General features: G+C 48.8%; 1 protein-coding gene across 1 annotated transcript; it reads right to left on the bottom strand.

Annotated features, from left to right (window-relative positions):
- Positions 1-1772: 1772 nt before the first annotated feature.
- Positions 1773-11746, bottom strand: RAC2 (Rac family small GTPase 2). Its single transcript, XM_064455080.1, has 7 exons — positions 11538-11746; positions 8460-8531; positions 6618-6735; positions 5087-5149; positions 4220-4379; positions 2809-2939; positions 1773-2035 (listed from the first exon to the last, which is right to left on the bottom strand). The coding sequence occupies exons 1-6, from the start codon at positions 11570-11572 to the stop codon at positions 2809-2811; spliced, it is 579 nt and encodes a 192-aa protein (XP_064311150.1). The 5' UTR covers positions 11573-11746; the 3' UTR covers positions 1773-2035.
- Between the last annotated feature and the right edge of the window lie 5937 nt (positions 11747-17683).

Here is a 17683-nt window from a genome sequence, read left to right as displayed (position 1 = left end):
CAGGAGAGAAGAGACCTTACTGGGGAAGGAATAGCGTGGGCAGCACCCAGTGGCTATCTTTGTCATGGCAGGGCAGGTATCTGCAGCACCATGCAGGGACCCCTTGAGCTTGTGTCTAAGAGAGCCATGTAATAGCAGAGCTTTACCCAGGCCACCTACCCCTTGCAGGATTTGTTAACATAAGCACAGTCACAGGATCACAACTTCCAGGTCTCCAGCCCGCTTCCTCAGTGCTCAAAAACCTGCCCCATTCTCTGCCTCAGATCCAACAGGGTTGTGCAAACTGCTTGAATTGTGTTGCAAGGACAGCTCAGCCTGTACGCCTCCACAGGGAGGCAGACACATGAATTTTATTTCATGCAGAGGGTGAGCCTCTCCTCTCTGCATTGCTGTATGTGATAAGGGACAGGGCAGACTGAGAAGGCAAAAGCCAAGGCTTGAAAACTGGAGAGGAAGTAATAACCCACTGGGAATTCATTGGTTTGAGTAACGTTTAGGATTTTTAAGGCAGGCTAGATCCCAGTCTCAAGGGCTTTGTGTCCCTTGCCCTGCTGCATGTACATTCCCACACCAGAGACTTCATTTCTGCTATTCTGGACTTATGTTGACACAATATACATTACCTGTGGATGAGGCTTGGGCAATTCATCTGGTGGCCCACGTGCAATGCAGACATTTGTGGAACTTGCTGCCACAGGATGTCCTCCAGGGTTGCTCTGCACATTATCAGTGGGTAATGTGTCACATCACTGAATTAACTGCCTTACTCAGATTTGACCATGAATTGACTTTGCAGAAATTTCCCTGGCAGTGGGAAGCCCTCAGGGGCTTCTCTGTGGTGGGTTGTTGCTCACATTCCCCATGCACCTCCTCAGTGTAGGAAGAAGTCTCTGAAACTCTGAAGAGGTGCTGTGTCGGGAAGTGGTAAGCTTGCTCAACTCCACAGTGTCTCTGTGCCCTCCTATGACTGCAGGATTTTGCAGTGCTAATCATTGCACCCTGAGCATTCCTCCCTCCTGCAAGCAGTAGCAGTAGCAGCCACCCTGTAACACTCCTTGCTCTCAAGTCCCTGCAATGCATCAGGAAGGCAGGTTCTTACAGCTGCCAGATCCATAGTACTGCTGGGACCACTCTCTTCAGCTTAATTTTAGTGACTTGGAGGCAATTTGTCTGGACTGGTGACTCATTCCTCTGTTTTTCCCCCCCCCCCCCCGCCCTCCTCCTTTCTGTTCTCTCTCTGCCTGTGCCTGGCAGTGTGAGTGAGTGCCGGTACTGATATGACTGCCTGTGACGTGAACTTAGGACCGTTAATGCAGAAATATTTTTGTGAAAGGGTATCCCCAGCAAACTGCAGGGGCAGTCCCTATGGAGAGGAGTCTGGGCCCGGATGTCCCCTCCCAAAGCCTGCGTCTCATCCTCGGTGTGTCTCCGAGGAGATACAACCTTTCCTTTGAACACATGGATGGTGACAAGAAGAAGGGCAAAAGCCAAGGTATAATCACCCTGCTGCCTTTGGCTGGCACATGATATTTGCACTTTACTGAGGAATGCAGGGAGGTTAGCTGAGAACTGAGCAACAAGATGCATGCATCAGGCCTCATCTCTTCATCCTATAGTGACTGGGGCTCCCCGGTACCAAGCTCAGTGTGGTGCTGCCTGGGTTGTCACTGCCAAAGGAGGGGCACCCCTGGCAGGTGCCTCCACCCCAGCCATCCCCTTGCTCACTGCTTCAGGGCTGTGTCCCCCAGGGTGCAACACATCACGGACGTAGCAAGAATGTACAGTCTGTTTATTGAGTCTTAGTCACTGCATTGTAACCTTGGGTGTTGGTGAGGAAGGGAAGGGGCAGCTGGGGTGGGGCGAGTGTGGGGAAGTTGTGCAAACTGATAAACCAGGACTACAGACCCATAACAGTCTTTCAAGCCAGCAGAAGTAAAAAGGGCAGTGACCATCACAAGGTTCTGAACTCCGGGATGCTGGAGTCATCGCTCTCCTGCATGCTGGACAGAGCCTGGCATCAGGATGGGGCCGGGATCTGTAGCCAAAAACATGACAGACTGTGTGAAACCAGCTTGGCCGTTTTCCTGTTCTCCCTCCCTCTGCCCTAGGGGTAGTGGGAGAACAAAGGGGCAGGGTCCAAGCTAGAAATCTCTCACTCTTCTCTCTCCCCAGCCTCTGGCTAACTTTGCCTCTCCTCCTGAAGCCTCTCTTCTCCCTGTGCTGCCTTGGGTTGAAGGGAAAGGGCAGGTGGGGATAATACGAGGAGTAAAGTAGTCTTGGGGCAGAAGCTGCTGCCTGCCAATGAACAGCAACACAAAAACCCCCTTGAGGTGAGCAGGGCCTGGTAAGAGGAAGGGCCACTGGGCAACTGCCATGAATAACAAACAGTTTTGGTTTGTTGGTTTGTTTTTGTTTTCTATAGGCAAAGGCTGCAGCTTCACAGCTTTCACAGCAGGTCATCCCCAGCACAGCCTAGGCACAGTTCTCTCTGTGGCACAAGGTGACAGACTTCTTCTCTATGAGGGCAGAGGTGGAAAATCTTGGGCTGCCCTGCACCAGAAGATGGGGGAAAACCTGCCCATGGGCAAGCAGGAAGTAGGGGGAAGTGGTTCAGGGGTCCATGTGCTCCATCATACCATGTCCTGTCCTTTCCCCAAATAGGACTGCTGTCCCCCTCTCTCTTTTTGAGGGTGACCCATCCACCAGGCACAGCAGGTCATAGGAACCCAGTGGCCCTGACCATCTGGGCTCATGAGCAGGAAAGTGCCACTGGTGTCTCTCCCAGGGATCCCTTTCAGATTTACTTACTTAGAGGAGGCTGCATGCACGTTTCTTTGTCCGGGTGGGCTGTGGACAGAGGACTGCTCGGATGGCCTCGTCAAACACCGTCTTGAGGCCACGCTGCGTCAAAGCTGAGCATTCAAGGTATTTCACAGAGTCTGTCAGGAGGAAAGCAGGTGCTGTAATGGGGAGGAAAGGAACTGGGGTAGGCAGTGAGGGTACACAGGAGTCTGCTGCCAAGGGTGCTAAGATGAACATGCAAGAGGAATACCACAGATCGCATCAAACAGAAAGAGTTGCACGTGCCTGTATCACTAACATGTTTCTGGCTCACATCACTTCACAGCCACAACACCCTCCTCCCTCAATGTCCATTTTGCAGTGTCCTGAGGCACATACACACTACCTGAATGCCCCCTGAGTCTTGTCTTGAGATGAGGTCTCAAGTCTCCTCAGGCTTCAAGTGTCATTCAGACTGCCTTGCCTCAGGCATCTCTGGTGGCATCTCAAATCACATGGCACCTCCCTTTTGGGACTCTACCCCCAGATTCTCATAGACCTTGTGCTGGAAAGCAAGGCTCCTGGCTCTTGCCTGAATTGAGTAAACACAGCTTAGGTGATCAAAGCCATTAAGCATTGTCAGGATACACTTTGCTCACTCTGGCAGTCTTGACATCATGGCAAAGCTTGGCAGCTGTGCAAGACCAGGGTTTGCCTATTCTCCACCCTTATAGCCAGAGCAAAGCCATCACATGAGGCTGGCTATGTTATCCTGGCCAGAAGCCCTCTCCTCCAAACTCCCATGTGAAAACTTTTCCCTCAAGCTGTGTTTCCCTCCCTCTCTGCTGTCTCTGCTTGCTGCATCTGAGAGAAGAGTTTACCTGGAACAGGCATTTGTGTATGTCCTGAAATAAGGGAGGGAGCTGATGCCCCTGAGGTGAATGGTGGGGTGAGACATGCATACCTGAGTTTGCATGAACAAGCCTCAGTAGTCAGAGGCAGGACAGGAAGTTGCAGTTGCAACTCTTCCTGAGAGATGTTAGAAAACTCACTCTTCCGTCTCTTCCCGGATGTGGAGGAGAGGCCTCTGCCCACAGAGCAGCTGCGGCTTTCACAGAAAAATATTGGCCCAAATAGAAACAGCAGAGTAAAAGGGGAGGGGAATGTACAAGTGTATATTTGTGTGTGTGTGTGTAGGATGGTGGCCAGAGAGAGGCAGAAAAGAGAGGGTTGAGGGGTAAGGCTTCCTCAAGGAGCAGATCTCCTTCCTGAGCCTCCTGAGGTGCATTTTGTCCCATGACCCTTGATGTGTCTCCCTGTGTCCCTCAGAGATATTACTGTGAGGTACCACTAGGAAAGCCTCATTAGGTTTAGGGAAAGCCCTTATCTTCTGCCTCTCTCCTTTCAGTAGGTCCAAGAGGTTGCCCCAAGCACATACCAATTTCCTTGGCCAGAGCAAGGCCCTGAGGATATGTAATGGGGGATAGCTTCTTCTCCTTCAGCTTCTCGATGGTATCCTTGTCATCACGAAGATCCAGCTTTGTGCCCACAAGGATAATGGGAGTGCTAGGGCAGTGGTGCCGCACCTCGGGGAACCACTAATAAGGGAGCAAAATGGCAAAGATGTGAGAAGTCACACATACGGGCATGCACAAGAGAAACAAACACACACTCCTGAAAAAATGTCAGCAAGATAGCTAACACCCTGTCCTTCCTCACAGCCCTTCCATCCAGTGTGGGGCACTCTAGCCTGGCCAAGCCCAGCCCCTGTTGCTGGTTCCTCAGGCAAAATCCCTGACATGGAGCTCAAATTCTGTTAAGCAAAAGCACAAGCTGCTCTCCACCCTTCATGGTTCCCTAAAACCCAGGGAGGGACCTGAAAGTGGTAGGAGGGAAATACTATATTGTTCTCCTTTCCATCAATGTCTCCCTTCTTCCCTCACTTCCCATCCAAAGGCTGTGGGTACCTGCTTCTCATACCCTATGGACTGGTCCTGCGTGTCTGTGCTATAACAGTCTTGGCTGAAAGATGCCAGAGAATATAAGCCTGTGGTCTCACAGCTCAATAGCCCAGCAAGATGAATACTAGCCCTTTAATAGGGTTGTCCACCTTCTTTGAGATGACCCAGAAAAGAAATCAGAAGAAGGCTGACATTTTAGTTCCTTCTGACTGACCCCCAAAAAGATATTACCTCTCTGAATCTAGACGTCCTATTAGCATTCTCCACCCACAGTCACTATTTTTGCAAGACCACACCAGTCTCATGCTGCTCAACCCCTGATGGACCAGGATACTCTGTCTCACCTTAGCACGGACGTTTTCATAAGATGCTGGGCTGACAAGGGAGAAGCAGATCAGGAAGACATCCTGCAGGCATACAACCACGGTGCAGAGTTAGGATGAGAGCATGGAACTGCATGACAGGGGGCAGGGAGGGGAGAGAAGAGCTGGGTGGGCAGCACCCTCCCTCTGCAGCAGAGGGTCATGCTAGGGAATGTAATGTAACACAGTCCTGACTGCTGCTTATTGCCTCTAGAGGAGAGAAGGATATTTGCTCCCCTGACTCATGGTAACCATAGCCACCATTATCAGAAGAGCCAAATGTTTAACTATGAGGATGGGGTTTTTGCGGTAGGCACACTCATCCTCATGGGAAACAGCTTGACAGCGTCCTGCTCATTTCTCACAGAACACCAGAGAGCTTTCAGGCCAGAAACATTTTGCCTGCTGTTGAGGCAGAGCTAGGATCAGCCCAAAAAGTGCACACACAGGATGCAAATGAGGTGGAGTTTCAGTTATCCATGTAAACGCTTATCCTAGGCATGGCAGAATTCAGACTTCCATTAAAAAACAAAACAAGACAAAACAAAAAAAATCCCCAGCTCTTCAGGGTTATATTTATTTCATCCAACTTCACCTAGCTAAAACAAGGGTGTCAGGCCCACATCCTATCCATTACCCTACTTCTACAATCACTAGAGGCAAAAATCTTGGAAAACAGTTTCCCCTCCTATCCCTGGGATGTGTCCCAAGGTGGGTGCAAGCTGAGAAGTATGCCTGCTTGCACTGACTGCAGAAGGAGCCTAGGCAAACAGCTTATACCCGGTGTCTGACTTTTAGGTGGCTGAGCCTAGCTGAAACAAATAGTGCCCTCAATTCCTAGCCCTTTTGGTTGTAATGGCAACCTTCAGACCAACGCCTGAGGCAGCAGGGTCTTTCTGAGCTTGCCAAGAGACTGCCTGGAACAACATCCTCCAGGGAAGGTGATCTTTAAACCCTGAAAACACTCTGTCAACATGATGAAAAACTAGTGAACATAGTATCTGAGACATCCATTTGTTCTGCTAGAGGCTTAGGCTTAGTTGCATCAGCAGATCAAATACGTGTACGTGTGTCCACATATCAGATCTCTTTTAAAAGGCAGAAGCCAGAATAGTGGGTTCACAGAAACGTGAGAAGCTTCTACCTCAGCTCCTAAATTCCCTGAGCCACTTTAACTTTGCAAAAGGAGGGTTTTTCACAAGGGCTGTGTAAGGCATCTGTTCCACACTGAAATCAGTGTCACCTGGGCTCATAAGTATCTTCGAAGAACTCGGTTTTCTGTCTAAGTTATACTAGTAATGAAGTTTAGAAAAGGCTCGAAAATACCCTTAGATGTCTTTTACCTTTAGGGTTGCAAGGCACTTGTATATCAACAGAGGTATTCTCAGAAAAGGGCAGAGAGAGACAGGAACAGTCCTGTCACTGTTTTATGACAAATGTTGATTTTTGCAGCAGGGAACGGGGGTACATCTGAGGGAGGAACAAGGGAGGAGGGGCATAGAGTGTGACCCACCGTCTGCGGGTAAGAGAGTGGCCTCAGCCTGTCATAATCCTCTTGTCCAGCAGTATCCCATAGCCCCAGATTTACAGGCTTGCTGTCAACCATCACGTTGGCGGAATAGTTATCGAACCTGAAATTCAGAGATGTAGGCCATGGCTCAAACAGAAGAAGAGGGAGCCCTTTCAATAGTGTAGGTGGGGTTCACCAGGTGCACCCAGGAGCAAAGGGTAGTGATTCCTCTTCTGAGCTGACCTAGGTGATGCTGGTTGGGGTGAACCTCTACGTGATGGACTTTCCACTCAGCATCAACATCCTCCACATCACCCTGTCCAGCTGTCCTGGACAGGTGCCTGGCTGCAGCTCCACCTTTGCCACCTTGTGTGCAGATCCATAAACCATTCAGTTTTCCACTTCTTTTCCTTCAGTTTCCCACTTCTTTCTCCAGTATCATTCCCACAACTGTGTCTGCTCTAGCCAAGCCCCTGTCTTTCTTTTGTGCTTTAAAACTCACCTATATTCTTAAAAGTGAAGAAGAAGTAGAACCCATGCCTCTGTATCTCCCCCAGAGCCCTGCACTCCTCAGCACCCCTACTGGAACTGAGGCCAATATCCCAAGGTGTGTCTTCTTACTCTTTGGCAACCCAGCATGAAATATTTGAGAACAGCTATCAGGATTGAATGCTTGGGAGTAAAGACTTGATGGGAAAAAAGGATATTAAACCAACAGAGATGTTCTTCCCCTCATCCCAGAAAATTTTATTTCCTGTTCCTTTTGGTATATATTTTTTTTTCAGGCTAAGGTGAGGGAAACCAGTGATAGGAAGGAACCAACACAATGACCTTGTGAATGTGCTCATGGCATATGTTGCCATGATAAGCCATGCAGTCCAGGAGTACAAAATTACTCCCTTTCACATCTCCAGACACAAGCTTCAGACAGAAGGAGAAATGGTGTGTGACACACAAAATGCATAGCCACTTCATGGCTACATGCTAGGAAGGGAAGGTGCCCTTCCACAAACCAGCTTCTGAGAAAAGATGGGTTCTTGCTGCCACAGCCATTTTTATGCAAGGTCCATTGCAAATTGGTCTGGATGAAAAAGCTCTGAGGTTTTCCTGCACACCTGTCCTTCCCAAGGAATCTGAACCTGAGGTGGAAGTCTGGCACACTGTGCCTAGCTCCTTTTCCCACCTCAGGGAGCATGTAGTCATGCTCCACATCCCAGTAATATGGTATGTGTGGTGTGCATCCCCAGACATATCCCATGCACTGTGGGGAGCTAAATGCATCTGACCATTCAAACTAAAGCAACCCTAAGCTTGCTCCTTATTCCAATAGTCTGCAGGTCTGTGCCAGCCTCATGCACACATCTGCTGGATTGCATACTGCATCTGCTCTGGCATTGAGCTGAATCCTACACTCTTACCCTCAGGGTTACCAGTGCCTTCTCCAGTGACAGTGGATACCTTGAACAAGGAAGGAAGTGGGGACCCCTGTCCATCTAACCACCTTCTCTCGGGTCTGGCCCAATTTTTGTAGCCTGGTGCCTGGTTGTTTTGCCTAGCAGGACCCCATCTACTACTTGAAAACTTAACAGGCAGATAGACCCCTGGTTTGTTTTGTGTATTCCAAATATCCCATTTATACTAGAGTTTTATAGGGCCACTTGTGCTTCTGCTGAAAGATGACAGATCCGAAGTGTAGAGGCACCTTCACTGGTTTGGCAGCCCTTCTTCTGCTGGCATGGAGATTGTGACCCTGCCTTCAGAGTACACAACAAGGGGTTTCTGCACCCCTACACATCCTGCTTTCCATGCCTCCCACCCACCCAGTCCCTATTTATGATTACTTACACAGTAGGGATGTATTCTCCTGGGAAAGCATTGGTGGTGTAGCTGATAAGAAGACAGGTTTTCCCCACAGCTCTGCAAGAGAAAGAAAAAATAGCAGGAATTCATTGTAGTGCAGGAAGACTTGCTAGGATGAGATGGGGATGGGGCAATCCTTCCACACCTCTAAGCTAGCCCTGTCAGGAGACCCCTGGAAGCAGAAACACATCCACAGGACCAGACAGCTCATAACCATAGGTTAGGCAACCGACAGGAAGAAAGACAGGATGTCACCCAGAAATGTTTGTTGTCTTCGAGTACAAAGGCTTGTTTTTATGGTCTGGTACAGAGATCACTCAGCTAAAACGCATCGACTCTGAGATGGAGGTGAGAACCCATTTTGCAGCGCATGCACAGTGCAATACGCTCCCAGCCAGGGTAGGTGTATTGATTTGGTGCAGGAGTGCCATGACAAAGCTGCCCAGACAGCTACAGCCCCTGAATACAGGCACTCCTGCCTACTTCTGCAGGCACTGGGGCCAGGGGCTGATAGCACGTCTTCTTGACTCAGCCATACCATCTTCCAGTCTTGCCTGTCTGCCGTAAGCTGCAGCAGCACCCGCAGAGAGAGCTGTAAGCAGCCAGCAAGGTGCCTCTCCCTGTGGCTGACAGAGGCTGCTGGTAGTGTTTCTGAGCTAGAAGCTGGTGCTTCCTCCCTCCTCAGCCTCCCCCACACCCATGCTGCAGTAGGGTGGAGCACAAATAAGCCAGGGTAGCAGCACAGTCCAGACTGGGTGAGAGCACTGGTGGGATGGAGATGGGAAAATGGGCAGTAGGGCTATTATGGGGACAGGAAGGTGTCATGGGCAAGGTGAAGCCTGTGGTGAGGGAAAAAAAGAGTGGAGAGAAACTGGAAGAAGATAAAGCAGCCAGGACAGGTGTGGGAAGGAGAATCCTTCTCCTGCTGGGCTGTTGATTCTCAGGTCTGTGTGTGGCCTGGGAAAGCCTGGCCATGTTTAAGTTACAGCACATTAAATGGAGGTGGTAAGAGCAACCTGCCTCCCCAGCCTATGAGCACAGCCACAGGATGAGGGAGATGTCTTTCCTGGGGTAAAGGCTGGAGTCCCGCTGCTGAGGATGCTCTAACCATCTCAGCTGTACCTGCAAAGTCCGTTGTTGCAGAGCTGCAGCCCTGCCTTTTTGTATGCCCTTGGCAGGCAGAGCTGTCACCTTCACCCTAGTCACAAGGCACCTGCCTTTGTCACTGCAGTGTGGGGCAGCTGAGGAGGAAACCGAGCTCTTCAGCATGCTCTGACACTTGTTTCTTCCTCCTGCCACCTCCCTGTCTTAGATCCTCCTCCCTCTGTCCCTTCTTTTTCGCCAGCTCCCTTGCTTCCCTCTTATCATAGACATACTGAGGGACGGCCATGGAGACTTCCTGAAGCTCTAGAGGTAATGGCTCAGGAGATCTACAGGGCTGTGGGTAGGTCAGTCATGGAAGGGGGGTGATTCTGAATTAGTATTGTTGAACAGAGAGGAGCACAAACAGTGAAGGGGTGAAGGTTACAACAAAACTATTGAGAGAAGAGGTGAGATGAGTGGCACCTGCACATTCCTGGGACTGAACTCAGGGAGTGTAAAGCAGTTAGTGATGTGTGCTGGAGGGAGCTACGGGGCCAGAACAGTTATAGGGCAACATGAGCAGCTTAGCTGAGTGACAGCAGGTGGTCCTGTGGTCGGTAAGGTTGAGCCAAGAGAGGGAGACATGGTTGTTATGGCAGGGAGGGAGGTAAAGAGTGGTGAACCAAGAGCTCAGAGTGATGGGGGTGGCTGGACTGCCGTATTGCAAGATGGTGAGAGCGGAAATGCAGTGTACAGAGAAGCAAATTGACAGAACAGAAGATATTTAAGAAGAGTTGACGTCAGAGGGCTTGAGAGCAGGATGTGTTGTGGGGTTAGCCATGAAATGAGGGGAATGCTGCCTTGAGGGATGACTACAAGGTTGGTGCAATATGTGAGGGGGAAGCTGGGGGGTTCACAGGGCAACAGATAAATGCCCAGTGGAGTTGTTCATCCAGCTCTAGCCTGCAAACTTCAGGGAACTTTTCTTAGAGGTAATGGTGTTTATTTGGGGCTCTGTCCTTCTTTGTCCCTTCTCCCTGTCCCCTTGCCCCATCCCTTGAGAATATGCATGTACTGTTATGTTTGCAGACATCTTCTTCCCCGGGTGAGTTTTGAAGGAGGAAGTGACTGTGGGGAGCAGGGCTGCTGCAAATGTCTCTTCATCTGCTACCTGATAGCTGCCCCAGATAACAGTCTGGCCAGCTCCTAGCTGGGAAATTAATTAACCTACTCCGTGCCAAATGTAGACTGTCCTTCCTTCCCTCCTCTGCATCTACTCATCCCACAGGGCAACAAGAGGCCTTGTACACCCCATCCCTCTTGCCCCCAGCAGTACTGACTGCTTCACTTATTGATGGCTTAGATCAGGCCGTTTCCAGGGATCACAGGACATGGGCAGTGACGCCATCATGCTGTGAAGACAAGGTTGTGTTATCTCCCACTCCCAAAGTGGCATATACTTGTGCCTATCTCAGTGGAAACATCTCCTCCTCCTTGTGCCCACAGAAACCCCTTGTCATACAGTCTCCCCCATACCCCAGTACAGAGATAATGTGCCAAGAAAAGCTGAACACAGAGATACTGGTGGACATCTCATCAGGACCATTGTGCTGTGCCCTCTCCCAGTCAGTCCCAGTGAGCAGATGGCTTTCAAGGAGCCATTCACCTGCAGGAGAGCGCTTGCATCTCTCGGGTTTTAAGTCTGACTTCTGCCTACAGGTTGAATCTGGCAGTAACACCACCACCTCCTGTGTGTGGGACAGACTTGCTCCACTTTCCATGCCCCTTTTGTATATGCCCTTCAAGATGCCTGCTTCTACACCCTTGCCAAGGGGAGGAAAGAGCGAGCCAGAGAAGGAACACAGTCTCAGGAGGTCAGAAGTAAAGCTGGGGAAGTTTCACCAAGAAGCCACCTTCCTTCTTGCCCCTTGTCACCACCCCTCCCTCCCTGCATCCACAGCAAACCAGTGGGGTACCTACCCATCTCCCACCACGACACACTTGATGGCTTGCATGTCTCTGGACCCGTGGTGGAGAACAGCACCTGGGGCAAAGGAAAGTCACGCCACGGCAAACAGCAGGGAAAGACGGGCAAATTTGGGTATCAGCCCTTGTGCTGCAGTGAGCGGCAGGTTGCAGGGAGGGAGGAAGTGGAAGAGGGAACTTTACTCGACGATCACCCTCTGGTCCCTCCTCCTCTCCCACCACAGCAGCAGCTCTGCAGTGGAGGCCGTTAGCTGAAGGCGGGGCATGCATGATTTCATAGTTGGGATGATCACTGCTGTAGTTTTGTTTTTTTTTTCTCCGTGCGTGTCCCACCCCATCCCAGTGAACGGCTGGGGGCACCAAACTGCTTTTATAGGGGAGCTGAATAAGAATTAGGAGCAGGGTGAGAAAGCAGAGGGGTAGCTTTCTTCCTCCCTACTTTATCATCCAAACTTTGGAGGAGGTGTAAGCAGGGAAGGGAATCTGAGGTGGGAGTAGTGGGGTGACATGGGGTAATGAAGATTTTTCAGGTCTTCCCAGTGCCCCTGAGTGTCAATGGTGAAATGTCACAAGGAACAATGTTTTCTGTGAAGGCTGAACAAGGAAGTTAAGCAGCCTCTAGGAAGCAGCAGCCACCCCACAGCTGCTCTGTCCCTCCTCTCCTGTAGTGGTAGGTCCTGCAGCATTTCCCCACCTGCCCAGACTACTAGTATAAAGAAGTTATACTTCTTATATATAGTATAAGAAGATTAGTATAAGAAGATAGTATAAGTAAGATAGTAAGATTAGTATAAGAAGATATAGAAAGAAGATATACTTCTTATATAAAGATATATAAAGGTAAACCTGTGTGTTTACCAAGAAGTGGAGCAAATGCATCAGGGGATGCAATGAACTGTTTTCTCTCCCCTACCAGTACTATGAAAGCCAAGACTGGTAGATGAAAGGAGCCCCTGCAAACCAGCTTCTCCCTATCCACCCTCTTCCCTACTTCTCTGCAAAAGCAGCCAGTGGGAGCTGCCATCAGACCTCTTCCATCTTGTCATAGAATCATAGAATGGTTTCAGTTGGAAGGGACATTTAAAGGTCATTTAGCCCAACCACCCTGCAATAAGCAGGGACATCTTCAACTAGATTGCGTTGCTCAGAGCCCTGTCCAATCTGACCTTGAATGTTTCCAGGGATGGGGCATCTACCACCTCTCTGGACAGCCTGTTCTTGTGTTTCACCACCCTCATCATAAAAAATTTCTTCCTTATATCTAGTCTGAATCTACCCTTTTTTAATTTAAAACCATTACCCCTTGTCCTATCCCTACAGGCCCTACTAAAAAGTCTGTCAGTCCTCCTCTTTCTTATAAGCCCCCTTTATGTATTGAAAGGCTGCAATAAGGTCTCCCCGGATCCTTCCCTTCTCCAGGCTAAACCTCAATTCTTTCAGCCTGTCCTCATTGTCCTCAGAAGATAAAAGAATTTTAGAGCTAAGCAGCAAGGCGAAGAAGGAAGCAATCACCCTAAGAAAGAAGAGGCAAGGAACAGAAAAATCCCAGTAGGCTTTACTCCTTCCTTTCCCTTCTCAAAATGAGGGTCTGCCTCCTCTTCTTTTCTTCTCCTGCCATGTAATGCTACACCTGGAAAAGTGCATATGTGTGCACATCTGTGTGCTCCAGCCTGAACAGATGAGTGGATGGCCAGGAGATGCATTTTACAGAAGGGATGTAGTGACACAAAATTAATTAGAATTTCCAGGCTTTGTCAGGAGGCCAGTTAGACCAAGAACAGTGGGTTTTCAGCTGGGATGTTCCTGAAGGAAGGAACTCTGAGGGAAAGTGTTTCTCCAGAGGTTGCTGACCTTTGTGCTGCTGCAGCCACGGGAGGCTGTTGCAACTGACCTGCTTAGGAGGAGACCTCTCCCATCCGCCACTCAGCGCTGGCCGCAACCCAGAAACCTTCAACTGTGGAATGTTTCCAAGTCTTGGAGCTATTTCAGAAGCACAAAGCCTACATCTGTACTAGGTGTTCCCTCTGTGGGTGGTATGGGAGGGGGAGGACGGAAACCCACTGACTCCTCTGCAAGCGAGAACAGGAACAGGCCATAGGAATACAGGTCAGAGAAGGACACAAGGGAGAGTGACAAAGGCTGCTACAGGGAGAGCAGCAGCAGGAGCTGGAAAGGGCAGCAGGCACAGAATATAGTGGGCCAGGAGATAGGGACTCAGTCAGAAGAAAAGGCAGGTATATCTGCCTCTAGAGAATGTTACAGGTGTCTGGAGAACAGCCATTACAGCTCCCTGGACAACTGGACACACTGAGAGCTCTCTGTGGGAGACATCGGTGTGACAAGTGAGGGGCCAGGGAGCTGGAGTTAGTGGAGTCCCTAGGGATTCAGGGAGCTCTAGGTTGGGCAGGCAGCCTGGGACAGGCAAGCAGGAAACTAACCCCTTTCTGGGCATTGTTGAAACTGCATTTGGAATCAGCTTCTCCAAAGGAACATTTCCATTTTCACTAGATCTTTTCTCTGAAGGTTTCCAATAACCCTTATATGCCTGGGGAGAAACAGGGTGGGAAGAACAGGGAGTGAAAACCTGGGGTGGGAAGGATGGGGACCAAAGGGAAAAGAGCTGGGGAGGGCTGGAGAATACATTGAGTCTTACCTGGGAAAGATTGTCAGGTGAGGATACCGGAGTTAGGAATGGGATTCAGGCTAAGGGAGACTGGATGGAAAACCAGCAGTGGCACAGTAGGACCTGGTGGCAAGGATGAACAAGGACCACTGACCTGCTGAATGCCAGTGTGTGCTTTTGTCCTTGTAGTCTGGCATATGGGCTTGTAGGGCTGGAAAGGAGTGGGGAAGAAGACAAGTTAAAATTGGTCAGGGAGGAGGGGATGTGATTGAGACCCCATGTCCAGGTGGACCCCATGTCAAAGACACTTTAGTTCTTTATGGCCAACAATGAGCTGTGGAAGTCCTGGCAAGAAGGTACATCTCCATTCCCCTTCTGGGCAAATTACTTTTGGAAAGTAATTGCCTTCTACTGCTATGAATAGTCAGTTCTTGTCCAAGTCAGAGGTCTGTGCTGTGAATCTATAAACATCCCTCCACCCCACTGGTGGGCCAGTGCCTCTTGAGAGGGACAATAGGTATCGACATAAAGGCTTTCAGGGTGGTTTTTTTTCATCATATTTAAATTATTTAAAATGGGATATTATAGTCAAATAACACATATTGTAATCATTCTGGGAACAACTGACACCTGCTACATTAAAACCTCTTGGTCATACATGCTGCAGTAAAGGGAAGGAAACTTCAGGAAATAGGCCTGTAACCCCTAACTGAGTACATACAGATCTGTTACTGCTTTGATGTCCTCTCACACCACCAAGAGGTGCTCTTGACATGAGTTTCCTTCTTCATGTGCAGTGTGGCTGAGGGAAGGCAGGCACCCATCTGGTGTTTCTTGTTCCCTTTGCTGAGTTTGAGGAAGACGTTAATGGGAAAGAATTGCTCAGTGAGACTGTTTTTTTCTGTGAAACTTCCAGGGCCCTGGGCTTGGTCACGTCCAAGTGACCCATCTGTGCTAGGTTTGCACAGCACCCATGTGGGCCGGCGGGCAAGGAAGGAAATGCATGATACCATTTTTCCCTCCACAAGGATACAAAGCATCAGAGACTGCTCCATCTCTCCGCCTCTTTCTGTAGGGTTCTGCTACCTCAGGGAGGATGGGAAAAGGATGAGGGGGCTCTTTCAGAAATGATGTTTGCACTTCAGAGCCCTGCACAGTAGGGCAGGAGCTGAGCAGGAGGCTTGTCCTTCAGCACAGACACAGTAGCAAGGGGAATCCTTTCCTGGGGGGAATATGAGGCTCATTCGTTTGCACACACAGGGCACGGCCACAGCATACATTCTCATTACACTGGGTCCTGATAGGATTTATATTATGTGAGCTATTTCTCAGGCAATTCTGAGTGGCCATGAGACCTTTTCTGGTTGTGCTGGTCCTCCAGCAGGGAAGAGGGTAATTTGCTTCAGCCTGCCTGGGCTGCAAACTGTCCCTACTTGCTATATTCCCCTTTTGCATCTTCCCACTTCCCCATTCACACAGCTTACCATCTGCCTCCTGCTTTTAGTTCTTGCTTTGTTGCTTCTCTTCTCCAAAACTCCCAGCCCTCTTTGTTGCTGCCCCCATCTTGTCTCACTGCTGTGGTTTCTTACTGACTGCCACACTTGTTTAAAAAGCCTGCCCTGAATTCAAAGCTCAGATCATAACTGAAGTGGGGTGATGCACCTCAGGCCATGATGTTCTCCAGTCCCTGTTAGAAAGGTTGTGGAGTTGCTTCATACAGGGTCTGTTTTCTAACATGGCCATAACAAGGGCTTCTCTAGCCTAAGTTCACCCTGTCAAGCAAAAGCTTAGGGAAAAAAATGAAGTTTCCAACCCAGTCTCACAGAACACAAGCTACCTACACTTACAACGTAACTCATAAGCAACTCAACTTGAAAATGGTGTTTACTGAGTCTTGGATGTGTCTTACCCATGGGCTTTTCTGCAGATAAGCCCTACTGAAATCAGGGGCAGGTGGTCCATTCATGATACATTTTGCCATGGGAGCTCCTCTATCTTCAGAGTTTGACTGCTCTCAGCCTTTCCAGTTTGGGGCAAAATAGCAAGTCCACTGCCATCCTTTTATCTGGAGCACTGAAAGAGGTTCACCTCCTCCACCTCTTCTCCACTGTGTACTTACTATGGGTGAGCAGAAGATCACGGCACAGACCTTTGGGCATCAAGTTTTTTGTGATGGCTAATTCACACTTGCACTTCCCTCAGTTGAGCAGTTGCTCACAGACTCTAAATCACGCTGGGTTTTTTATGGCTTGGCCTTATCTGGTTCTCAGTACTTCTGCAAGTCCCCAGTGATTCTGATATGGGTTTCCATTCCTACAGACATTTTTTTCTCAGCCAGTGACAACCTCCATCTTGCTGATACCACCCTGTTACTTAATGGTGGTAAATACAGATCAATATCTGACCGTGCAACCTTTCCCACAAGGTGCTCAGATGGTTCAACAACATTTTTCACCTGACTGTTGTAGAGGGGAGGTAACAGGGATTAGAGATTACACATGTAAATTCTAATTTGAGAGTCAACTGCTTGACTTGACTCCCTTGCCTGCTAGCACTCTTCATACGTTATCAGATATTAGATATACTATGTTTTGTAAAACCATAGTAAAATCTAATACGTATCTTTACTGGTAAGCTATGTTATCTTTTAGAAAGACTGCATCAGGAAAGTAGAAAGAGCTGTTTAGAGTACTAAGGAAATCTATAGCTACTCTGTTTTCCAAGACTAATATATCCTGAACTACCAACGTTAAATCTTTTGCTTGACTTCTACCATATTTTTTTTCAAAGGCATAAAACTTCAGTCCTGCTGCACTTCTGAGTCCAACAAAAAGATCTCTCTGGCTCTTCATTCAAGTTTATCAGACTCTAAGTGGCCCTTCTGTAATCTTTATAAGAGGTGGGGTTTTTTCCTGTGGCCTTTTATAATCACTATCTTTCTACCTTTAAAATAGAGTCCAGTTCCTTGAATTAGTAAAAGCAGTTGAGAATAGGCTATTCCAGGTACTCTGCACTAGTAGCTTTACTTAATGACTGCATGTTTGCCTCCTGAGCTACTGTTCTGGCTGTCACATTCTGTGTTGCTCCTCAGAATGGACAGGGACAATTTTATTCCAATTGTTATATGTAAAATCCTGTTATTGTCTTTACTGTACTGCTGTTTTACCTTGCATCAAAATACTACCTGTGCAGCTCATAATCCCCACAATACTGTGTAAGAAGTGCTACAGTCTCTCCTGACATACTGCAATCCCTAAGCCCAATCTGAATGGCATCTTAAACCTCCTGAAGGGGCTATTGAATTTGTACAGACATGTACTTTGTCTCTCTGTGGAGAGAAATACATGGCACTGTGTCACTGTCTTTATCGCCTTGAAAGTAGTAGTAAATATTTATATTTCCTTTTTATTTACACAATTATTTTAAGCCTATACCAAGTAGTAGAAAAGTGTACCCATGCTGTTGGTTTGATGTTTTACTTTGTGGCCACCAGAACAACAGATATTTCCAGCTCCAA

Source organism: Phalacrocorax carbo, chromosome 1 (genome assembly GCF_963921805.1).
Source record: "Phalacrocorax carbo chromosome 1, bPhaCar2.1, whole genome shotgun sequence".
NCBI classification, from domain to species: domain Eukaryota; kingdom Metazoa; phylum Chordata; class Aves; order Suliformes; family Phalacrocoracidae; genus Phalacrocorax; species Phalacrocorax carbo.
The sequence above is the reverse complement of the archived record's forward strand: the minus strand, read 5'-3'. Positions and strand labels throughout refer to the sequence as shown.

What these genes read in the sequence shown, in the direction of transcription:
- RAC2 (XM_064455080.1), bottom strand. Translation starts at nt 11,572, where the DNA reads ATGCAAGCCATCAAGTGTGTCGTGGTGGGAGATGG. An exon ending in ATGAAAACGTCCGTGCTAAG is followed by an intron (nt 4,380 to 5,086) that starts GTGAGACAGAGT and finishes CTCCCTTATTAG; the next exon opens with TGGTTCCCCGAGGTGCGGCA. An exon ending in TGCTCTGGCCAAGGAAATTG is followed by an intron (nt 2,940 to 4,219) that starts GTATGTGCTTGG and finishes TCCTCCTGACAG; the next exon opens with ACTCTGTGAAATACCTTGAA.